Source organism: Pristis pectinata, chromosome 4 (assembly GCF_009764475.1).
Source record: "Pristis pectinata isolate sPriPec2 chromosome 4, sPriPec2.1.pri, whole genome shotgun sequence".
Taxonomy (NCBI): domain Eukaryota; kingdom Metazoa; phylum Chordata; class Chondrichthyes; order Rhinopristiformes; family Pristidae; genus Pristis; species Pristis pectinata.
In genome coordinates, this window is record NC_067408.1 from 99,218,613 (window position 1) to 99,244,320 (window position 25,708).

The window sequence follows — 25,708 nt, forward strand, 5'->3', positions numbered from 1 at the left end:
CACTCAACTCTGATTCTAAACACAACTCACCCTGCTGATCACTCAAATTTAGCTTGAGTCCCTTGCAATTTGTTCCAGGTTTGCCCCATACATCCTTCTATAAAGTACAAAAGTCACTCCCATGACAGCTGATTGATGCAAATGCTGCCTTCTCACTGGTATCATTTGTGCCCAACTAAGCTCACATACGCCCATAAATTGCGAAATGTATTAGTCCTTCTCATCAATTTTCATAGCAAAGTTGTTTTGAGAGGGAAGGATTTTGAGCTTATGTGCACCTTGAAAAGCTTTTACTCTGGTGAACACTTTAGTGTTGATGTGGAAATTCTGTAAACAGTTGTACCACAAAAGCTCTGTGAAGAAAGCAGATAAACAAATTGTGTCCTTGGTTTGGCCATGCTTGTATATGAATGACTTCTTTTGCAGATTCTTCAGCTTACTGTCTGTTTTAAAACCTTATTTAAAATCTTCCGTGGTTCCTCATGGCAGGCTGGGGTAAACAGTTAAATAAATTTTTAGCTGGTGTTGGTTTTATGTTAATTTACCATGAGTTAGATGCAACCTCAAAACAGAAGTGGCTATAGTTGCGATCTATAAAGAAGTTAGAGATCCAAGAAATGCAATGAGAATTCACTTACTTGGAGACACATGAATCAACAGAAGAAAAAGGAAGGTGCATTAAAATAGCACCTTCTCGCCTTCACAACCTTTGAACTCATCATTTAGCCAATTAAATGCTTTGCAAGTGTGATCATCATTGTAATGCTTTGACTGAAGTTAACAAGGAATTTTGGACTGGATTCTCAAAGTTGGTATTATTTCATCAAACTCTCACTTTAATTTTTTCTTGAACGGAACACGTTGTTCATACAGTCATTGAAGACTAAATTACTTTCTTTAATTTGGTAACCTTTCATTTAATTCAATTTACATCAAAATTCCTTATTACTTTTCTTTTTTTCTGCTTTTGACTCCCCGATCTTTTCATTCACAGCGCTCCTCAGAACATTTCTACCATCCTATCAATGTCCCCCAACCCTCATAAACAAAACTGCCTTCTCAACTATTCCTAAACATTAATTGAAAATGGCAGAGCAGTTTGACAAAGTGCTTCTGGGATCCCAGGCTTATGAATAGAGGCATACAATACTAAGTCACAGAAGTCATGGTGAATCTTTAACAATTATTTGGGTGCATTTGGCATCTTGTGTCTCGCTCTGGGCACTACACTTTAGGAAAGATTTTGCTAAAAGTGCTCTGCCATTTTCAATTAATGTCTGGGAATAGATGAGAAGGCAGTTTTGCTGATGAGGGTTGAGGGATTTGCAGAGCATGCAGGAGAAAGTATTTTTTTAAAACAAGTGACTCTAGGGATAAGACTTCAGTTACATGGGTAGACTGGAAAAGCTAGGATTGTTTTCCTTAGAAGAGGTCATGGTAGATGTAATTAAAATAATGAAGGAACAGAGACAAAGAGAAACTGTTGGTATTGGCAGAGAGGTCAACAGTAGTGGACATGGAATAAAGATGAGTGGAAAGAAAACCAAAGCGAACCTGAGGAGAAATGTTTTATTCAGTGAGTGGCCATGCCCTGGACTGTACTACTGGGACAATAGTGAAGGCAGACTCAATTGTAGTGTTCAAAAGAAAGCTGAATAATCATCTTAAAGGACAGAATTTTCAGGACTATGGAAAGAGGGTTCAGGTTTAACTGGATTGCACTGACATTCAGCTGGTATGGACTGGAGAAGCTGAATGAGATTCTTCTGTGCTGTGACCATTCTGTGAATCTATGCCTTTTGAAGCGCTTCAAGTTCCCAGTTTTGTCTGACGTTATGCCGTTGTGCTGTTGTTGTATGCCTGCATTTGTATCAATTTAAAAGAACTGTCCTGTGTTACTAAGTGTCTGCATTGAAAACCGATGCTGATCATATTGAATGGTGGGGCAGACCTGAGGGGCCTGGTGGCCAACTCCTGCTCCTATTTTCTTATGTTTATTTCAGTAGATTTCCAAAGTTTAGCTGGAGGAAGTTGTGGCTTATCCAACTGGATAGCAGACAAGCAGCCTGACAGCAAGGAGGCAGTGCAGGAGTCAAGAGAGATTGTGAAATGGTAGAGCTGATGCTTTTTCGAGTCATTGTTATAGTGTCATACAGCACGGGGCCTTCAGCCTGCCATGTCCGTGCCGCCCTTTTATCTTTTTACACTAATCCTATTTACCCACTTCGTTTCTGCTTCACCCTGCCGCACCCTCTTCACAATTTGCGGTTCACTTCCATTCACCCTGTGGCCTATTACTGTTGAGCTTTCCTTTGTTGTTGCCCCTTTGCACTGTCCATCCCTGCTCCTGTTTCACCCTACGTGGTCCACTAGGCCATCACCCTTTCACGTCCGCCTGAGCTCCACCCTTCCTTCTCCCTTTCAGGTCCACCTGAGCCCCACCCTGCCGGGTCCGTACCCAGTCTGCCAGAACCACCATCCTGCTACCTCTGCGCTTCTCCCTGCCGCCCGCTACCTCTATTACCTACTTGGTTCGCCCTTGCTTCGCTCTGCCTTCTCAGCCTGTTCATGCCTGATTCATCGTACCTGGTGTGCTGGCTCGTCACCCTGCACCTCTTCACACTTCATGGTGAACTTCCAATCACCCTGCTCTCCTAGTTTCACTCTGTGCCCTATGACTTTTGTGTATTCCCTGGTTAGTTGCCCCTTTGCTCTGTCCATCCTGGCTCCTGGTTCACCCTACACGGTCCACTAGGTCACCATCCCTTCAGGTCCGCTTGAGCCCTACGCTGCCATATCCCTTTTAGGTCCGCTTGAACTGGACACTGCCGTCTCTTTTTCTGGTCCATTTGAGCTTCACCCTGCCGGGTCTGCACCTAGTTGTCAGATTCACTCTGGGTCATTCTGTTGCCTTTGCACTTCTCCCTGCCACCCTGTACATTTTTACGTTTCGTGGTGAACTTCCATTCACCCTGCAGCCGATTTCTGTTGAGCATTCCTTGGTTAGTTGCCCTTCGCTGTCCGTCCCTGCTCCTGGTTCCCAGTACACTGTCCACTAGGCCATCACCCTTTCAGTTATTAGTGAATACATAAAGTCTGAACCTATTGAACCTAATGCATGGTCTCACCAAAGATGAAGCAGAAGTGTGCCCAAAGAAAGCAGCAGTACTTGTACAGTATAACTGGATTTTTTTGTACATTGTATACAGGATGTTATGAGTTTACTTAGCTTTTATGGTATTTTATGAATCCTTTTTTGGAGTTTGTAGAGAAAATTCCAAAATTTTTTAAGAAAATTAAACTTCAGAAGGTAGTTAATGATGGGGTGTAATATTCAATGGAAGAACTTTTTTTCTGATTTTGTAAAATGTTATTAAACAGGTGACCAATATTTAGTGCATTTCACAATACATTAATGGCTTATTATATTTTATGATTTCACTGTATTGTACCTTAATGGATCTGCAACAGATATCTGATATTTCAAATGCAAGTAAAGAAATATATTAGAGGACTTCAGTGAGGCAGTTGTATAAATGTGATACAATTATATAAATTGAAGTCTCATTAAACAATTTGTACCTATTGTGGAATGTTTAAATGAAATCAGACAATGCCGGGTAAAGCATTAATCAGAAAAGCAAGACTTGTATACTGACTGACAGTTCCCAAAATGAAGTTATCCTTCAATTAGAAAAATAATTAAACAATCAAATCTATGTACATTTAATATTAAAATTGGTGATGCAATCTTCGTATCACTGGTGTTTGAGTTAGTTGTTTTTCTTTCCAGATCTTTCTCTGGGTAGTGTCCTGTTATTTCCCATTGATGACAAAGAGTCACGAAATACTGGTCAAGATTTGGTACGTAGGAATAGTATGTTTATCCTGGATTATTTTAATAATTTATATTTTCTGTCTCCTTGCATCACCCAGTGTAACTGAGTGTCATGCACATAATCAAGAATATCTGTTTAACCACAGTACAGTTCCACAATAGTGTAAATTCTGACCAATCTAAACGTTCTCAAATGTGGAAGGAAAATTATTTTTATTCTTCCTCTTCTGCTCTTCATGGAAATTTATTTTTATCACCTGTTCCTGTGTAGTAACAATCAATTTAATTAAGTTATTGAGCCATTTTTCTTCCAATAAGCCACCTAGTATAATCATCTTTTCTGCTTGCTCTCCATGTTCCTTATTTGAAGAACTAATTCCTTATTTGAAGAACTTATGGACACTACTTCAATAACTATTTTGGGAAGAGAATTTTATATTTCAATCTGTCTGCCTGAATAGATTTTTTTTAATCTGCCTCAAGATACTTGAATGCCTTAAGTTTGTGACCCTCCTTATTGTCTCTCTGACAAAATGAAACTATGTATCATCTTGTAGCTTATGATCCTTCCTGGAGAGCAGTAGATCAACCTCTAGCCTTGCTTATACCTGAACAAAGCCCTGATATATCATGTCGATTTTTGTAATGATGATTTTACATTGTTGATAACAAACTAATAAATAATTTCCACATCTTACACTACTTTTAAGTTTTTTTTCTAATGGGTTGCTCGACACAAGGTTCTAAATGACAAGGTCTTGCCTGGTAGGCTGACCAAGAAGGTAAAGGCACAAGGTATCTGAGGCATGTTGATGAACTGGATCCAAAATTGGCTGGGAGATAGAGGCAGAGGGTAGTGGTGGATGCATGTTCTTCTGACTGGAAATCTGTAACAAGGCTGTACAATAGGGATCGGTGCAGGGACCTTTTGCTTTTGGTTTGTAATATATATAAATGGCTTGGATGAGAATATAGGTGGCATGATTAGTAAGTTTGCAGAGAACACAAAAATTGCTGGAGTCAGAGATAACAAAGAAGGTTGTTTAAAGGTACAGTGGGACATTGATCAGCTGGAAAGTTGGGCAGAGTGGTGACAGGTGGAATTTAATCCAAACAAGTGCAAGGTCCACTTCTGTTAGGACATGGAGAGCAAATGCCAGGGACCTTAGGAGTGTTGATGTACAGAGAGAGATATCAGCATACAAGTCCATAGCTCCCTGAAAGTGGCAACACAGATGGATAGGGTAGTGAAAAAGTTCTTTGGTATGCTTGCCAAGGCATTGAGTATAACAGGTGGGACATCATATTGCAATTGTACAAAATGTTGATTAGACTGCCCTTTGAGTAATGTGTACAGTTCTAGTCGCCACACTGTAGGAAAGTATGTAGTAGTAACAGAGAGAGTGCAGAAGAGATTCACCAGGGCATTGCCTGGAATGGAGAGCTGTATTTATGAGGAGAGATTGGATAGGCTGGGTTTATTCTCATCGGAGGCTGAGGGGGTGACCGTAGAAAGTTACGAGGGGCATAGATAGGATAGATTTTTCCCAGGGCAGGGGAGTCTAAAACTAGAGGGCACAGATGTAAGGAGAGGGGAGAAATTTAAAGGAGATCTGAGGAGTAAGTTTCTCACACAGAGGGTTGTGAATATTTGGAACAGGCTGCCAGTAAAGGTAGTGGAGGCAGATACAATTAACTGTTTAAAAGACATTTGGACTGATACTTGGGTAAAAAAAGGTGTAGAGGGGTATGGGCCTAATGCGGGCAAATGGGATTAGCACAGATAGGCATTGTAGTCGGCATGGACAAGGTGGGCTGTAAGGTCCTGTTTTGGTTCTGTACATTTCTATGATTCTATAATTCAATGAAAACTTTACACAGTACACTAACCTCCGCTTAGCCATGGTGTGATATATCCCAGTGTTACTCCTTGCTTTTGTACTTGCTGTTTGAATGACCACATTCACCAATGCCTCCATTTCTATGAACCTGTGCATCTGTACACCAAGAAGTATTGGTTCACATTTTGCAGCTGTCTTCTATCCAATTAATGGCCACAAGTGGTCTTTTGCAGCCTTTAACAAGTCTATAAGAATTTGCTATGCCCCAGCATTCACTGTCATCATCAGTGTTGTTTTCTCTGGAACGGCAGAGGCTGTGGGGAGATCTGATAGAGGTTTATAAGATTATGAGGGGCATAGATAGAGCAGACAGCCAGTATCTTTTTCCCAGGCTTGAAATGTCTAATACCAGAGGGCATGCGTTTAAGGTGAGAGGGCGTAAGTTCAAAAGAGATGTGCGGGGCAAGTTTTTTTTTACAGAGAGTGGTGTGTGCCTGGAATGCACTACCTGGGGTGGTGGTGGAGGCGAATTTGATAGGGGCATTCAAGAGGCTCTTTGATAGGCACATGAATGTGCAGGAAATGGAAGGATATGGACATTGTGTAGGCAGAAGGGATTAGTTTAGTTGGGCATTTGATTACTAATTGGTACGGCACAACATTGTGGGCCGAAGGGCCTATTCCTGTGCTGTACTGTTCTATGTTCTATCAAGTTTCAGGATTGCTCCATCAATTCCTTTGCTTCATTTGCTGGTAGAGTAAAAGAGAAACTTATACAAGAGTCTTTGGAAATCCACTCAGTGTTTACAGTAAGAAAAACCTACTTTTATTCCAATATCTACAACTACTCTCTGACCACCCCGAACAAAGGAGCTAAATTCTCCTTAGTTCACATTCCACAAATATATTCTCATTTATTCTGCAATATCTTTGCCATTGCCCTCTTACTAGTATTTTATAAAATATCTTTGAAAATTATGTAAACAATGTCCTTTGCATTTCCATTATTGTTCCCCCCACCTGTGTTTTCAAAGGATTCTATTCAATTCTTTAAGCACAATTTGGAAATCAATGCAGTCTGACTCTGATGAATTTATGATTCTCCAAATACTTCATATCTTGTGTAGATTCCACCATGTTATAAATACTTGGTCTTATTTTGGCTTCATTATTTGTAAAGGAATGTCGACTGTCATGCGTCATCTTCTGGCATGATATTCTTTTCCAAAGAATTTTGTGAAATTTTAGCCAAAGCCTTTACCACCACATTGCTCATTTCTTTCAGAATATGTGGGAATAAGCGTCACTTACTGGCAATGTTTCTTAACCTTAAGTTTAGCTGTCTTCCTCTACCACCTCTCCTAGCAGTGTGTTCCAGGCACCCACCATTCTCTTTGTAAAAACAAAACTTGCTTCATTGTTCAAAAAGAATATAAAATTAAACTTTCCCCCTCTCACCTTAAAGCTATGCCCTCTGGTATTTGACATTTCCACCCTGGGGAAAAAGACTCTGACTATCTGTGCCTCTCATAATTTTATTTACTTTTATCAGGTCACCCCTCAGCCTGTGATGCTCTAGCAAGAACGATCCAAGTTTGTCCAGCCTCTACTTATTAGCTAATACTCTCCAGTCCAGGCAACATCCTGATGAAGCTCTTCTCCACCCTCTCCAAAGCCTCCACAATCTTCCCATAAGGTGGTGACCAGAACTGCACACGGTATTCCACATGTGGCCTAACTAAAGTTTTATACAGCTGCAACATGACTTGTTTTATATTCAGTGCCCTGACTGATGAAGGCGAGCATGCCGTATGCCTTCTTCACCTCCCTATCCATCAATGGTTCTTATTTTAATCAAATCATTCACGTGACATCAAGAGCACATTTCGGTCCTTAATAATATCTTCCTCATGTCTTGGTCAGACCATAATTTTATATTCTTTTTGAACAATGAAACACATTTACATGTTTAGTCTGTCCATTTTATATTTGAATAGATAATAATTCTGATAATCTGTAAATGTTTAATAAAGAGATTGTTTTTTTTTAAGTTGGCATTGATAGTTACTCAGCAAAGAGACCGCTCCAACAATATCTCCGGTATCAAACTGACAGCTTTAGAAGAAGGGCTGAAGAAGATCTACAAAGCTGCCAAGAAGAGAAATGGTATGTAAACGATAAAGAGCTGAATTCTAATGGAACACAAGGGGGCTGAAACCATGGAAGTTAATGGCATAACCTGAAGCTCCAATCCACTGATTTCTGCAGCCTGCTCAAGAGAGAGCTCATCACTTCACTTAATTGCAACAATGTTAATGTGACTTTTGCGTTTTAATATATTTCCTGGGTTTGCTGCTTAAGGAAGGTGAGAACACAGTGGCAATTGAATTGGGTGAAGTGAAATATCCTTGTTAATGCTGAAACCCCACAGTGCCTTACTTCTCTGCTCCTGTGAATGGCTATGTTCACAGTGTTTGTGCATTGAGTTTACTGCTTTGACAACTTTGGATCTCTAATGTACGATATCAGCATGGGTACCCCTTATCCTGTGTTACTTGGATCCAGAATAAAAACCATGGTGACCAGCATTAGCAAGTAAGCATAGTACCAGCAGGAACAGAACCAGCTTCCTCATCACAGACTGGCAGCTCTAAAGGCAAAAGGGGATCAGCAGAGAGGAGTAGCTAGATCAAGACATAGACAGAACATAGGTCTGTAAGGACAGCATTGACTATCTCAATATGTCAGAACACTAATGTCTCAGGAAGCTTAAGGCATTGTAATGACTGGTAGCCTGCTAGATCAAGACGTGTTAGCCCCACTTTAGCGTTGACTGTCCAAGCTATAAATGCCCTTTAGTTCTTTGCTAAGAATGTGTAAAGTGACATCATACACATGATTATATCTTAAGTTGCCACTGTATGCAGATTTTCTGTTCTGCTTAGATTATTAAAGCATTTTAGCTTTGAATCCATGGGCATGGTACCACACTGTGACTACTGATCTCATGGGAAACCTGGAACCAAGTTGTCTTTGTTTCACCATGGACTTCCTTCATCTATAAGAGTGTCCTGTTGGTGCTTACAGTTCCCTGGAAAGAATCTTAAGGAGATTGCTCACAAGTTTTCTCCCAGCTTATCATCACACTCAATTTAATTTACTGGCGCTCACCTAATTACTGTGAAACATGATTGTCAAGCAGTTAAATACATTATTCCCACAATGTTTAATGTTACCTAATAATCACCTATACTCTGTAATATTTGGCTCCAAAGAATTAAAAAATGGCAATTGTTTTGGTAATTTTTTAATAGTTTAATGCAACAAATGCTTACTTTGAAAGATCAGTGATGTTCGTTGTCAAATGCTTGGTTTTTTTCTTTAATCATGCTGGAAAGTAATTGTTTTTTTTACATTATAGTTAATAAAGAAACAAACACACAGGGTGATTTAATAGTTTTATTTATATCTTAATTCAAAACACAGCTGTGATATTTGCATTGAGGAATTTGAATGGCAACACCGTAATAAAGCAAAGTTGGAATAACATTTAACAGCTTAAATTATCATATTTAAATTAACTAACAAATGCTAAAAGGGAATCATGCGACAAATAAAATAAGAAAATACCATTTTATATACTTTAATAATGTATACTGACTTACTGTAATTTCTAACAGAAAAGGAATTTAAGACTAGTGCTTATTTGCACTTGTGTTAGCTATGTTGAAATGTATTTTGACACCATTGTAACTATTTCTTTTTCCGCTTAATTCTCACTGAAATATTTTGTTTATTATTTATTAATAAAATGCAAATTAGTATTAATACACAAATTATGGCATAGTATATGTGATGTATATTTGATTTTTTTTTCTTTTCAGCAAGTGTTCATCTACCGCGTATAGGGCATACAACCAAAGGATTCAACTGGTATGGCACAGAAAGACTGATTCGGAAATACCTTTCATCGAGAGGGATAGCAACATACATGTATCCTTGTGACCTAGAAAGTGATGTCTGTGGTTTGTTATACAGGGTAATTTTCATGAAGCATTGTGCAATTGCATTCCTTCAAAATATCAGATGTTCAGCTTGGGGCTGTCCTTACCAAGCCTATAATATTGTTATTTTACGTTACTAATATAGCTCATGTTCTTGCGGCTCTCTCATGATCTTGTTTAGGCTGAATGTCTGAAACCTCCTCACTGATCTTTTTGTTGCCTGTCTTTATTTTGGGGGTGTTGGCTTCAATACAATCACACTCTACACAGTCTTCAATTTTGATCAGGAGCTGTTTTGTATCCATAAAGATACATAAGACAAAGGTTGAAGAAGAAAATGAGAACAGAGAAAACAAGAGAACAGGGAAAACCATCATTTTCAGTTTTAAATGAATCAGGGTCCACTGTGTTAAACAATACAGCCAGCTGAATCAGGTTCTTTGTCCACTTCCCTGCTATCCTTCAAAGGGGGATTGTGGATGTGTTTTAGGATGCCTCAAGGAAATGTTATGATTATTTATTGCTTCTACCGGCTGGTTTGTCAGAGTTTGAATGTTAAAGAGGCAGCAAATCACTCTGGCAGTTTCCAGGGAGGTGTGTTCCACACACTTCTTAATGTGGATTTCTTAGTAACCCGATTTAAAGACTGGTGTTCACAGTCTACTTCCCTCCCTCATTTGAAGAATCAGTACTACTTCAAGGTGAACATCACTTGGAAGAAGAGCTGAAGGAAGCAAGGACATGAATGAGGGACTCTGAATATGAGACTTAAAAATGTATGACTGATTGAATGACAGGAACACCAGTACTGACTGAATTGGGTGAGCTCTGAAGATTGTGACTACCAGATTGCACCATAGGCTGATGATGAGGGAGCCAGCACAGGGGAAAAATCCTCTTTGATTTTGTCCTTTCCACTCTACTTGTGGCCCATGACAGTACTGATAGGACTGACAACCTACAATTCTAGTGGACATTAAGTCCCATCTTCATGCTGAGGACAGAGTCCATCATGTTGTATGGCACTAACACTGTGCTAAGTGGAGTGGTTTGGAATAAACCTGACAACCTAAATCCAAGCATCCAAGACAACCATGGCCCATCAAGGACAGAATTCTGTTCCATTGTGACCTGACATATCCCTTACATATGCCATTACCAACAAGCCAAGGGAGAAATTTTGCTCAATGAAGAATATAGAAGAACCTAACAGGAACAGCACTAGATATTCCAGAAAAAGATGTTCCAACATACTGAAGCAGTAATGAGGATGGATCAGTTCATAGCTCTGCAGCCCTTGGATATCCATATGTGGATGGGAATGAGCAGTTAAATAGCAGGGCCCATGACTGTTTCCCAGCTCAATTATGACAGAACCAGGCATGTGAGTGTCAAAGATTTGTCTGAATTGTTTGAAACCATCAATGGCCTGAAGTGCAAAACAGATGTTTTACCTCAGCCTCCTCATGAGGAAATCACAAAAGCTTCTTATCAATTCAGTTCACTCCAAATGATTACAATACCAAAAAACAGGCTGAATGCACTGGACCAAGTAGAAATGATGGGGTTCAACAACAGCCCAACTGTAATGCTGAAGAAAAGAACAACAAGATGCTGGAGGAACTCAGCAGGCCAGGCAGCGTACGTGGAGAAAAACAGACAGTCAATGTTTTGGGCCAGAACCCTTCTTCAGGACCTAAGGGGCCTTCAGGATCTCAGAGGAAGGGTCCTGACCCGAAATGTCGACCATCTGTTTTTCTCCATGGATGCTGCCTGGCCTGCTGAGTTCCTCCAGCATCTTGTTGTTTTTTCATCTAGATTCCAGCATCTGCAGTCCTTTGTTTCTCTTGTAATGCTAAAGACTTGTGCTTCTGAACAAACATGGTTCGAACCAAGCAGTTGTAATATCACTGCAACACAGGCATTAGCCCAATGACAAGATACTTCTATCCACAAAAAGGATGAATCTTAGATGACCAATTGTCATCTAGGATTGATCATCAGCAAAGTGATGAACAGTTTAATTGGCCTCTACTGCTTAGAAGGGCAAAAGGGGCCTGTGAATGGAAACAGAGCTTCCAGCAAGTTCCTCAAAACATATGCTGCCTTGACAAGGAATTGTGTTGCCATTTGTTCATCATCGCTGTGTCAAAATCCTGGAATTCCCTGTGTAACTGCGCTATGAAAATACCTTCAATTCCAAGGTGGCTCACCACCATATTCCCAACATATTTAGAGGTTAGCAACAAATGTTTGTCTTGCCAGCAGCACCCTCAGTTTGAACAAAAAAAGTCCTTAAACTTGTGACAAGTTTTCTTTTTAGACGAGCACACAGCTCACCAAAAGATATTTCTTAGAGAACCAGTTCCTTCAGTATCTCATATTTTCAGTGAGTTGTTGCTTTCCCTTCAGTCATGAATGAAATATGTCACAACAAAGGTTAATTCTGTGCTGAGAATTTGGATGGGATTACTGTAGGTTATTTTGTATTTGTTTCTCTTTCCATAGATGCAGTCAGATCTGCTGAGTATTTCAAGCATTTTCTGTTTCTATTTCAGATTTCAGGTATCTGGGTAATTCACTTTTGTCAAAAGCTGAGACATAAGGAGATTGGAAGGAGGAAGAAAGAGAGAGTGCTACACTCTAGAGATATATAAGTATCTGCATTTAGGGCTGTGAACGCAAATGTAAATGTCTGCTTTTTGAAGGGGCACATTAAACAGACATACACAATACACATATGTTCAAAGACGCATGGCTTCAATTATTGTTGGGGCTGCCACCCTTTATACCACTGATTCCAGCATATGCCTGTTTTTATATTGGACTTGCAATGTTTTGAGGTCTATATGCACACAAGATGTAGAGTTCAATTTTAACCATACATTGAGATTTCCTGTCTCTTTTTAAAGTGCTCACTGTGATTTGATAGAGCATACAGTAACTTTTTGGTTATTGTGCTTTCAGTGAACTCTACTTGGGGGTCTCTTTTATTAAAATACTTTATCTAATTGCAAAGATTCATTCCTTTACAAGGTATGCCAGCTATTATTTCAAAAGACATCATGCCACTGCATCTACATCTGGATCCTCGATCTCTACCACCAAAGCTTCAGCAAACGATGATAAAGGGAACACAAGTAGGACAGAGAATGATATGGCAGGACAATCAGCAGGTGGATCAGGCACTTTGCCAGATTTCATGTCTGGAGTGAATGTTTACTTTTTCAATGTATCAGAAGAGAAGATGCTGAGCCGTTATTTGATTACATATCCTTTTACTTTATGTGGTAAGAGTAGCCTGATGTGTTAGTTATATTTTCTTGGTTTCATGATTATGGCAATCAGAATTTCTGAAATAGCCACCATCTTGTCATAGAGAGATACAGCATGGAAACAGACACAAGAGATTCTGCAGATCCTGGAAATCTGGAGCAACACACACAAAATGCTGGAGGAACTCAGCAGGTCAGGCAACATCTATGGAGGGAAATGAACAGTAGGCATTTCGGGCCAAGACCCTTCATTAGGACTGGAAAGAAAGAGGGTAGAAGCCAGAATAAAAGGGTGGGGGGAGGAGCACGAGCTGGCAGGTGATAGGTGAATCCAGGTGAGGGGGGAAGGTAGGTAGGTGGGGGAGGGGGGAAAGTGGGAATGATGTGAGAAGCTGGGAGGTGATAGGTGGAAGAGGCAAAGGGCTGAAGAAGGTGGAATCTGATAGGAGAGGACAGTAGACCATGGAATAAAGGGAAGGAGGTGGGGAACCAGACAGAGGAAGGTGTGGGTGAGGGGCAGATTGTTAGGGCGGGGAAGGGGTAAAGGGGCTAGAGGGATAAAGGAAATCCAAAAGGGGGCAGGGGGAAATCAGGGGGAAGTTAGAGAAATTGATGTTAATGCCATCAGGTTGGAGACTACCAATTACCATGCAGATTAGAAGAACAACATCTCATGTTCTGTCTTGGTAGTCTCCAACATGATGGCATCAACATCGATTTCTCTAACTTCCAGTCACCACTCCCCAATTTTTCCTCCTCCCCCCCCCCCCACTGCCCTACCATTGGTTTTTCCTTATCCCTCTGACCCCTTTACCCCTTCCCTTTCACCTGCCCTGTTCTCACATCCTGCCCCTCACCCACACATTTCTCCCTCTGGTTCCCCACCTCCTTCCCTTTATTCCATGGTCTACTGTCCTCTCCTATCAGATTCCATCTTCTTCAGCCCTCCAGAGATGGAGACAGAAAGATCAAGAAAGACGAGGGAGATGTTGAAGATGGCTCGGGTATCTGCTTTGAGGGTCTGGTGTTGGGCATCCAAAATATGTCATCTGCCCAGTGAAGGCAACTGGACATAATTTGGCCTCAGTGCTGATGATGTTGACCTGGGGAGAATGCTGATGTTGGTTCACTTATCCAGCCAATAGATTTAGAGGGTTTTGCAGAGTTAGCAGTTTTGGTATCTCTCCGGTGCTTTGGATTGAATGCTGTAGGTAGGTCAAATCTCAAAGCATGTGGCAGGCAGGGATCACTGTTGTATGGTAGACCATGAGTTTTGTGCCAGGGGTGAGGTCTTGAGCTTTGAGTACTTTCTTTCAAACACTGCACTGAAGGCAGTGGTGAATTTCACCTTCAATGTCTGCCTATGATGAGAGGTGGCTTCTGACAATTGAGAAATGGTCCACATTTTTCAGAAGAAATGTTCAGCAGATTGATAGAGGACGTATGTTTTGTGGATATTGAGTGTGAGGTCCATCCTTTCAAATGCTACACTGAATGAGCTGAAGATGACTTGGAGATTGGCCTCTGAATCGTGACTGTTGTCTGAATATTACAGCTTGACTACTGAAGTCGAAGTGACATTAGCTTTGGTGGAGGAAATGTAGGCTGAATGATTCCCATTAGGTCCAGATTAGTTCCACTCCAGTGGAAGTGAGGTGCTGCATTGCTGCAAAGTAGATTGAGAAAATTGTTAGGGCAATGACTCAGCCTTGCTTTACACATTTCTGTGATGAGATTGAATCTGTTGTGGACCCAGTTGATAAAGATCAAGGCTTGCATGCAAGCATAAGTCAGAGCGAGATTTCTCTGTGGGCAGCCGAATGTGAAGAGGATTCCACACAATCCTTCCGGATTGATGGAGTCAAAAGTTAGGTTATAGAAGGCCACGTGTAGAACTGCTCCCTGCACTTCTCTTAGAGCTGTCACTTAGTGAGGATTTTAAACAGGTTTATGTTAACAACTATACCTGTGCAGTTCATTTCAATGAGTCTCAATCAAAGAGAGGAATAAACCCTCCAAACAGTATAGGCCAGCAATACTCACATACTTGTAATAATCTGCAGCAAAGAAGCTGTTAAACTCTTAAATAACTTGATACTAAAGGTACTGCTGGAGTTTATTAGAAAAAGAGATACAGATCAGACAACTTGAAGGAAGTTCAGGTTCATGAACTTGAGTTGTATCTTGTGGTTGATCAAACTGTGCCAAGGGTCTAAATTAGTCTTTATAGACTCTACATGGAAGCTTGAGTGGGCCATGTGGCTCCTTTAGCCTCTTCATTCAATAGAATCATAGATGATCCTGATTTAAATACAGTTAATTAAATAAATCTGGAATTAAAACAATAACTAGTGTGCATACTGATGACCAGAAAACTACTGGTTTATTGCAAAAACCCATCTGGCTCTCAATTCTCCTTCAGGGAAAGAAATCAACACGTTTACCAGCCCTGCCCAGTATGTGATCCCCACACCACAGCAAAGGTGACTGATCCTAAATAACTGAGAAACCCAATGATTTGTATCATAATGACTGCTTTTTGGACCACTGTGGTTCAAGATGATTCATTGTCAACTTTCCCAGTGTTACGGACTCAGTGAAAGTCCCTTTAAGGTAGAGAGTGTGTGTGTATGTGTGTGTGGGGCGTGCTTACGTCAATAGAAGATAAAGGATGTAATGACGTTGTAGAAGTCAGCAGAAGAAGAAGACGAAGGAGAGAGAGAGAGAAGGGAGAGAGACACCAGCCTGCTAGTTTTCTCTATCGATGGATGAGAAACAATAACTGTGTTTGCCACTGAAACCCATGTATGGAAGTTGGAAGTAATCTGGTGGAGTTCACTTTGTTGCTGACCTGTAGAAGGAAACAGGTATTTGTGTGTGGACGACCACGATTCGGATGCATTTTGGGGTGAGGAAGTCACTACCGAGTAAACACTGAAGTGTCGTTTGGGTTCCATCGTGGAACATTTGGATTTCGTATGTACTCTCTCTATGTTTTTCTACATCTACATCTTATCTTCAGACAACGGTGGTTGTTGAAGAAGCCCTTGCTCATGTTTCACCTTATGGCTTGCGGAACTGAACTTTAAGAACCATTCCGGAACTGGGAGTTTTGGACTTTGTCACACACACACACGATGAGTTTAGTTTTGGGGTTAACGTTCAAGGTTTAACATTTTTGAATTCTAACATACTAACATTTTTACTTTTATTTTACGTATTATCATAAGTAGTGATTAATAAAATAGTTTTTAACACTGAATTATGCTCAGTGTGTTTCTTTTGTTGCTGGTTCGTGACACCCAGGCTGATTAGTTTAGGTTCATAAATACCCACTTCTTATAAATCTGTATCAAAAGAAGATGCTAGCTCCATTCTTTTCAGTTGTGAATTTAATATTATTTTCTTTGGGATGGTTATTTTCTTTGGAATGATTACTTTCCTTAATTAAAATGCACTTATAATGGTAATGTGGATCGCAATTTCTGTGCTGAAACCACCCACATTGTGGCACAAGTGGATAATTCTAACCAAGTGCAGGTAAGCAGCATTAGTTTTATAGTAAATTTTCTGTTTAACCTTTTTATTTTCATTTTTCAATTATTCTTAAAATGAACTATTTGCATTCTTGCAATGCTGCAAATCTAGTGTTGAAGTAGTTTCATTTGAGGAGGAAAAATGGGAAAATGTGAGAAGTTTAGGAGGTTAAGGTACAGCAAAGGTAATTAAGAAAGGAGTTATGGTGCCAATAATGGGGAAAAGAAAGTGGTTCAGTATTCACACATTACTTGGTGCGTCTATATGTTTCAGCCTGAAGGAAGCCACAAAGGCAGGCTGGGGCAAGGCCACAGAGGGATTGAAAATAAAGTCCAGAATTTTGAAACCAGAGTGTTAGATCATTCAGGATCAATAAAGTCTGGGGAAGAGTGGAATGTGGGATTTTGTTTGGGTGAGAATGAATTGATAAGTGAGAGGGTGAGCTAGGAGATTGAGCTGGCTCAGCAGTAAAGAATGTAAAGCTTGAATTGATCTAGATGTTGAGCTGGTTTTAGTGGTAATTAGAGAAGAGTAGAGTTGAGGCAGGCAGAAATCTGAGGAGCAAGAAGTTGGTCTTATGAAGTAAACTGGATTTTGGGGACCAAGTAAGATTCCAGCATTTTACCTCCTGCAGCCACTTCAGGCAACAGGCAGGATGGTTGCTGGGGACAAGGTCAGAATCATGTAATTTCTGGCAAGTGATGAGGAAGATGTAAAAGCAAATTGCTGCAGATGCTGGAGATCTGAACTAATAAAACAAGATGCTGGAAACACCATGCAGGTCCGGCAGCACCAATGGAGACAGAACCACTGGCTGGCTGTAATGATTGTATCAGTGTGTAACAGATTTCCATGCCTGCAAACCTGACTTCCCATTCCCAGTAGACTCAGCATTCTGTCTGATGGTGGTTCTGTGCTGAGCTGAGGGACCAGATTCTCTTCACGTTGGACTCCTCAGCTTTATGCCAGGCATGGCAGGTCTGTCTAGAGCAGCCCCATTCATTTGAGTTCGGTTGGCGTACTTTAATAAAAGGGTAAGTAAAGGTAAGTGATTTGTGTATTGCACTTTAATTAATAATAATATTTTTAATCATGCCTGTTGTATGTGGCTTAAAAATAATTGTATTTTATAAAAATTTCTTAGAATGTTGAAATTGCTCCAATATTTTTTCCACTATTTCTAAATGTTTCTGATCATCAGAAACGCTCAGAAATGGTGAAAGGGACTGTCTGACAACACGAGCTGTCAGAATGTTGTCAGGCTTAATTCCTGCCACACTCACCCGCTCCTGTTTGTGAAATGGCCACAGTAATGAGGGCATCCCACAAGAAATGAATGAATTATCTCAGATAATATTGTGTTTTGACTTTAGGAATTGCAAAGCTGTATACAGGAGAATCCCGAAGCAGTCGTGGTCCAAGTGCAATGGCTGAAAGTTTGTTTCTCAAAGCAGCAGAAGGTTGACACATTTTTGTATGAAATAAAACTTGATGATTCTTAGTGAATTTCACTTGAGCAAAGATCATTCAATGAGCACCCTGAAGATATCACGCAAATATGGGACTATCATAAGTGTGTAATTGATAGCTATCCTTGTCTGCTTTATTTTATTAAAGAATTGTGAATATTTAGTTCCATTGTTTGAGTTTATTTATATCTTGATATTTGTTTTGGCACTGAAATATTCACATTCCATTTGCTGGTCAATTTCTACTTGTGTTTGGTTGGGGTTTATTTTAAAATTCAAATTGAAAAGACTCATATAGTATTTTACTGATGCTTCCCCGATTGGAAGTTTGCTAACCTGTTGATTATTATACAGGAAGCTTGATAGCCTGTTGATTATCATATAGGACTAGCAATCAAGTGGTGAGGCAGTAGAGAAGGTGGACGTAATTGCTTTGTAATGAATTGTAACATATGTAGTTGGGAAAATGCTTGACGCTATCATTAAGGAAGAAATAGTGAGACATCTGGATAGAAATGATTCCATCAGGCAGACACAGCATGGATTCAGGAAGGGCAGGTCCTGGTTGACAAACTTACTGGAGTTCTATGAGGATATAATGAGCGCAGCAAATAGAGGGGAACAGGTGGATGTTGTATACTTGGGTTTCCAGAAGGCGTTTGATATGGTAACGCATAAAAGACTTATACATAAGATAAAGATGCATGGAGTTGGGGGGTAATGTATTAGCATGGATAGAGGATTGGTTAACCAATAGGAGGCAGAGAGTTGGGATAAATGGGTGTTTCTCTAGTTGGCAATCAGTGCTGAGCAGGGTGCCGCTGGGCCCATAACTGTTCACGATATACATTAATGACTTGGAAGAGGGGACCGAATGTAGCGTATCTAAGTTTGCTGATGACACTAAATTGAGTGGAAAAGCAAATTGTGCAGAGGATGCGGAGAGTCTGCAGAGAGATATAGATAGGTTAAGACAGTGGGCAAGGGTCTGGCAGATGGAGTATAATGTTGGTAAATGCGAGGTCACCCACTTTGGAAGGAAAATTAGAAGATTAGATTATTATTTAAATGGTGAAAGATTGCAGCATGCTGTTGTGCGGAGGGACTTGGGAGTGGTTGTGAATGAATCGCAGAAGGTTGGTTTGCAGGTGCAACGGGTTGTCAAGAAGGCAAATGGAATGTTGGCCTTCATTGCTAGAGGGATTGAATTTAAGAGCAGGGAGGTTATGCTGCAACTGTACAGGGTACGGGTAAGGCCGTACCTGGAGTACTGCGTGCAGTTCTGGTCTCCCTACTTAAGGAAAGATATACTAGCTTTGGAGTCGGTGCGGAGGAGGTTCACCAGGTTGATTCCAAAGATGAGGGGGTTAGGCTATGAGGAGAGATTGAGTCACCCGGGACTATACTCACTGGGATTCAGAATAATGAGAGGGGATCTTATAGAATCATATAAAATTATGAAAGGGATAGATAAGACAGAGGCAGGAAAGCTGTTTCCACTGGTAGGTGAGACTAGAACTGGGGGCCATGGCCGCAAGATCCAGGGGAGTAGATTTAGGACGGAGATGAGGAGGAACTGCTTTTCCCAGATAGTAGTGAATCTGTGGAATTCTTTGCCCAGGGAAGCAGCAGAGGCTGCCTCATTAAATATACTTAAGACACAGTTAGATTTTTGCATAGTAGGGGAATTAAGGGTTATGGGGAAAAGGCAGGTAGGTAGAGCTGAGTCCAAGGCCAGATCAGCCATGATCTTATTGAATGGCAGAGCAGGCCCGACGGGCCAGATTGCCTACTCCTGCTCCTATTTCTTATGTTCTTATGATTTTGTCAGTTATTGCAGAATATAATCAGACTGAACTGCCCAGACAGACAATAAAATTCAGGTGACAGCAGTACTATTTAAGGGAGTTAGGCACTTGGTGAGAATATTAATTGAGAAATAAAACATTCGAGTTTTGAACTGTGGGACAAGCAAGGTGGATCTTTTCCAACACTTTCTGCAAAAATTCCAGTAGAAAACTACTATGCTGATGTGTGGATTCACAGAGGATTACTGAAAGGTTGCCCATAGATAAGCAGGGAAAGTTGACATGAGCATTGTCCTTGTACAGAATAATACTGTATACCAACAGGGAATGAGCTATTTTTTTGTACCATATCCTTAAACTCCTAGCATGTTGCATCACTTAATCCTTCTGAAAAGCAAAGGTATAGTGAGATATCTGAAGCAATGAAGCATTAACTGTTTAAAAAAAATTATAGTGGAATATTGAAGGGATAAAGCATTGTCATCAAGCCAGACCAAAACGAAAGAGTGAGGAACGGGCCGAATATATTGATTTTATAATACATGAGTTTATTTGAAAGAAAGATCAGAAAAAATAATTTCTTATTTGCTATTCTTCACCATTCTTGAAAACTCCATCTGTGATGAAATGTCAGCTTGTAAGATTATCAGCATTTTACATGGATGGAAAATTTATGTTCCCTGATTCTATGAAGTCAGTTTCACTCAAGTTGGTTGAATGGTCAGCTTAAATGCAACTGGAATTGATCATTACTTTCTCCCACTTTATATATCTTGAGCTACTCATATTCTGAGATCTCATAATTTTTGTCAGCCATCGGGTCTATACCTTTGCCACCTTCCTCTTCCTTCAGAAAATGACAAATAATCAGCAGATCAGGCAGCATGAGTGGAGAGAGAAACGGTCAACATTTCAGGCTAATCACTCTTCATCAGATCTTAAATTTCATTACCTTTGCAGCTAGTTTCCACCCTGCTCTCACTTTCACTTAGTCCATATCTGACTCTTCCCTTTCTTCCCAAACGGGGTTAGGTTAGAGAGCGATATCCATTATCAGCCCACAGACTCCCATTTTGGCCTTCCACCTTGTTCCAAAGAAACCCAACGTAATTTTGAGGAACAGCACCTTATCGTCTGTCTAGTCATGTTGCAAACCTTGGGTCTTTTGCACACAGTTTTTTCCCTAGGGAAAGGGAATCCAAAACTAGAGGGCAAAGGTTTAATGTGACAGGGGAAAGATTTAAAAGGGACCTAAGGGGCAACATCTTTACACAGATGGTGGTGCGTATAGGGACCGAGCTGCCAGAGGTAGTGATTGAGGCAGGTAGAATAACAACATATAAAAGACACTTGCACAGGTACATGGATAGGAAAGGTTTAGAAGGATATGGGTAAAATGTGGGCAAATAAGAATAGCTTAGATGGGCATCTTGGTTGGCATGGATGAGTTAAGCTGAAGGGCTTGTTTCCATGTTGTATTATTCTATGACTCTATGACTCAATATTGATTGTAACAATTTTAAGTAAGATGTCTATCCTGGGTCAGAACTGGCCAGTTCTAATGTAACATTATCCACCTGTGACATCAATTCAGTTTTTCTTTCTCCACAGATGCTGCTGATCTGTTGTGTATTTCCAGGATTCTCTTTTGCTTCAGATTTCCATCAATTGCTGTGCTCTTCATCTGATATTTCCAACATATTCTTTTGTTTTTTTTTCCATCTCTAACTGCCAAAATCAGACTTAATCTAGAAACTTTGGTCTCTACTCTATCACTGTTATCTCTACATTATCCTCCCTCTCTGTGATTTAAGGCTTGTTTTCTTACTTTTTCAATTCTGAAGAAGGACCATTGATCTAAAACATTGACTCTGTTTCTCCCAGCACAAATGCTGCCTGATCTTCTGGGTAATTCTGAACTTCTCTTTGTTTCAGATTTCCAGCAGGTTTATTTTGCTTCAGTTATCTTGGCCTTTTTCTTGGCAATCTCTATTTGCAACTCTATAATAAATTTGACACTAAGAGTTTCAGACCTCATGTCACCCCATTCTGAAGACTGTTTTTTTAAAATCATCATATGACTCAGTTCCTGCTCAATTCATATGCTACTAAAATTCTAAAATGTACCTTTCTACTCTCTTGATTATTACTATGCATTGCCTCATCCTACTCTCTTTAAACTTGAGGTGATTTATGTCCTATCTCTCACAGATTTTCATTCACCTATCAAGCCCTGTCCTTCCCCACTAAATCCCATCCCTTGGTGCTTGCTAACCTACACCACCGACTTCTGGTTAAGGAACCCCTTGATTTTAAAATTCTTTCCCTTGCTTTCAAATTCCTCCTTGATCTCATCCCTTCCTTGCTCTGTAAATTCCACTGGTCCCATGTCTCTGCAAGGTAACTGCATCCCTCTAATTCCAGCTTCTGGTTCATTTGTGAATTTAATTGCTGCATTTTAGGTCACCATGGTTTGGCTGTCATGGCCCGAGACTCTACAATTCCGTCCCAAGCCCTGTTTCTCTATATCTCTTTCCCCCTTTAAGACACCCCTTACAATCTACTTTGCAAACTTTTGGTCATGTCTAAAATATTATGTGACCTGATGTCAGGTTTTTATTTGATAATGTTCCTGTGAAATGCCATAGCACCTTTTTTCTCTGTTAATGGCACCATACAAATAGAATCATAGAATCATAGAATAGTACAGCACAATGCAGGCCCTTCGGCCCACAATGTTGTGCTGACCTTTAAAACTCGCCTAAGACTATCTGACCCCTTCCTCCCACATATCCCTCTATTTTAAATTCATCCATATGCTTATCTAGCAATCTCTTGAATTTGACCAATGTACCTGCCTCCACAGAAGAGCATGTTTTTCTTTGTTAGATGTTACAGCAAAGTCTAACATCCATCCTCCAAAAGTTATATGCTACAAACTGCTAGAATTCAACTTCTAGAAAATTTTATTTTCATCCGATAGATCTTTCTTGAAATGTAAACAATCTCTGCTTCCCCAGATACTTTATGACTTGCTGAGCGAATCCATGTATTTTAATTAGACACATCTAATTTCACCTTCATTTTCATGATTAATAAGACATTTCAAAAGAATACTTTTAGCTTGGAATACAGACTTGTGTGCACAGGAACTAAGGTCAATGCTTTCTGAAAAATTCTGATGAGTTGCATCTCAGCCTGATGTGGCAACTGCTCTGCTCAGGACCAACTGATCCTGCAGAGAGTGGAAAATACAGCCCAGTTCATCACAGGCTCACCACTTCCATCCATCCAGGAAGCCTAACAGTATCATCAAGGATGCCTGCCACCCTGGCCATTCCCTTTTCTCTCTTCTGTCTTCTGGGAGAAGATACAGGAGCTTGAAAGCCTGGATGTCCGGATTTAAGAACAGCTTCTTTCCCACTGCTATCAGACTTCTGATCCAATCACCTCTTTCACACCCGCTTCCCAGTGGTGCTGCTACGTTCCCGTACATTTAATTCTACCTCTTTTGCTTATTCCATTATTGTCACTTAAGCATTTCTATTTGTGCCGCTTCACATTACTCTACTATACTTCACACCACTTTGCTGTTTTGCATTTGTTATTGTATTTTTTGTTGTAAATATATTTATTACCATGTATTCTGCTTACTCTGTGAGCTTTATACGAGCAAAGAACTTCATTGCACCCTGAAGTATATGACAATAAACTAATCTGAATCCAATTACTGAAACATTTCCCAGAGGTGACAGGCCTTTCTTTATGTCTCATTCTCCTGAAAATGTTTATTAGGCCTAATCCCAACCACCTTCATTCTGCAGATATTAACCCTAACTCTTTCCTTTCTGCTGGGAATTTCCTGCCATTGGTAATATCTAAATCATTTCTAAGGTCTTATGGCTTGAAATTCTTTACCCAGAATTTACTACAGTTTAATTATAAACCTTGGGTTGAGGATGAATACAGATTGAGAGCCTAATCTCTTTGTCCTTATGTACCATGGCTCCACTTAGAGTGTTAGGTAACTCGTAAGCTTTCACTTTTAAAACAACTTTAACAAATGGTGCTGCCAATTTAAAGAATTTGAATATATGGACACGAAGGTCTTTGTTCATTTATTCTTTCCAAAGAGTTGTGCTACTTATGATAACCTGTTTTTTCATATTTATCCATCCACAGTGTATTATTTGACTGCACATTTTTTCTGTATAGAACTTCATTTGTCCTGCTCCTGCCTCCATCCTCCTGAACCGTACGATCATCCCTGTTTATTGCTGTACAACATTTTGTGTCATCAGTAAACTCAATAACATTGGTCCAAATGTATCTCAGATGTAAACTTTTTTAGAATTCCTGTATTTGGTTCCTCCTTTTATCACTGAAACTGACAGATGTCCATTTGTACCTTTTGATATTTTCTGGTCTGTTATTCTTCGCCAAATTACTTCGTGATTACTTTGCTGGTCTCTTACTGTAACATTTTCTACTTGCCCTGTCTCTTCTCCCAAAGCCAAATTGCACATTGCTTCCTTCCTGAGTTATGATGAAAGGTTGTTGATCAAAAATTATCCCCAGTGTAGCTGGTTTGGTGTAGAATCAGGGGAGTTGATGGACATGTGCGAGAGAACAGCTTACAGGGAAATAAGTGGGGAAATAAAACAAATACGTTTGCTCTGAAGAATTTGTCCAAATGGACCCCTACTATATGATATAAGAATATTAGAAAATATAAATATTAAAAATGCCTATCTTGTTGTATTCCTTAATAAACTAAATACATTCTTGTCTTGTTTCAACCATGTCTCTGTAACACAACCATATCTGTGAACTCTCATCTGAAAAGTGGTAATGTTAAATTCTAATGAATAAGTCCCAATTTTAACTTGTGGCCCATTTATCAAAGTAAAGATTATCCTACAGACTCATTGATTTGTGGCTCAAGCTGTTGATCCAAACCTGTCTGTCACCCAAACAAAACATCTTGGTTATCTGGAACTGATTCAGAGTTTAGATACCATGGAAAGCAATGGAATGATTCTAATATTTCTTAGCTAAATAGGTCAAACAGAAATTTGATCCAATGATTTATGACATACTTTCTGTGCCAGTTAGACTAAGAGAGTAAAGATGAGTGCAGTGATGTAGAAGTGACAGGAATGGAAAACACAGGTGTCAGAGGGGTAAGTAAGGAAGCGATTATCAACATAATAGCCAAAGGTTGTGTCATTTGGAATACTGCACTATGAATTTGTGAGTCAATGAATGATATAATTGGGACACTTGAGTTCTGTAGGCAGGTGCTGAGATAATTGGGATTGAAGTATCAAAAGCTGCTCTCTGAGCAATCAAGTCTGTGGTTGGGACAGCACAGTGACATAGCTAATAGATGTGCTGCCTTACAGCTCCAATGATCCAGTTTCAATTCTGATCTATCGTGCTATCTCTGTGGAATTTGGGCATTCTCCCTGTGACTACATGGGTTTCGTCCCAGGTGTTCCAGTTTTCTTCCACATCCCAAAGATTTGTGGGTTGGTATGTTAATTAGCATCTATAAATTACCCCTGATGTTTTAGGTGAGTGGTAGAGTCTCAGCAGAGTTGAGCGGAATGTGAGGAGAATAAAATGGGATTAGTGTTGGGTTATTGTATGTAGGTACTTGATGGTTGGTGCAGCTTGGTGGGGTGAAATGCCTTTTTCTCTGATATATGACTCAATGACTGGCTGAGAATGAGAATGGCTAAAGTGGTTTCTAAAGCAGTAAATGGGGGCAAATTATATGTAAGGCGAGATTGGGGAAAGAAAGGGAGTAAATGAAATCAGCAAAGGGATAAGGGAAATTGAGTTGTAGATTGAAATCACGAGTGATGACAGATTTGGTGGAAAGGTTGAGACAAGGAAAGCCAGTTTTTAAGGAAGATATCTTTATTAGTCAC

At 40.0% G+C, this 25,708-nt stretch overlaps 1 protein-coding gene across 1 annotated transcript in view; it reads left to right on the plus strand.

The window, feature by feature from the left end:
- chd1l (chromodomain helicase DNA binding protein 1-like) overlaps positions 1-18,094 on the plus strand; it is a 70,871-nt gene extending 52,777 nt beyond the window's left edge. The window contains exons 20-25 of the mRNA XM_052014549.1: positions 3,794-3,864; positions 7,731-7,845; positions 9,564-9,672; positions 12,729-12,951; positions 16,415-16,498; positions 17,869-18,094. Of these exons, the coding sequence (XP_051870509.1) occupies positions 3,794-3,864; positions 7,731-7,845; positions 9,564-9,672; positions 12,729-12,951; positions 16,415-16,498; positions 17,869-17,997 (731 nt within the window). The 3' untranslated portion in view covers positions 17,998-18,094. The remainder of the gene's footprint in view (positions 1-3,793; positions 3,865-7,730; positions 7,846-9,563; positions 9,673-12,728; positions 12,952-16,414; positions 16,499-17,868) is intronic.
- Positions 18,095-25,708: the final 7,614 nt, after the last annotated feature.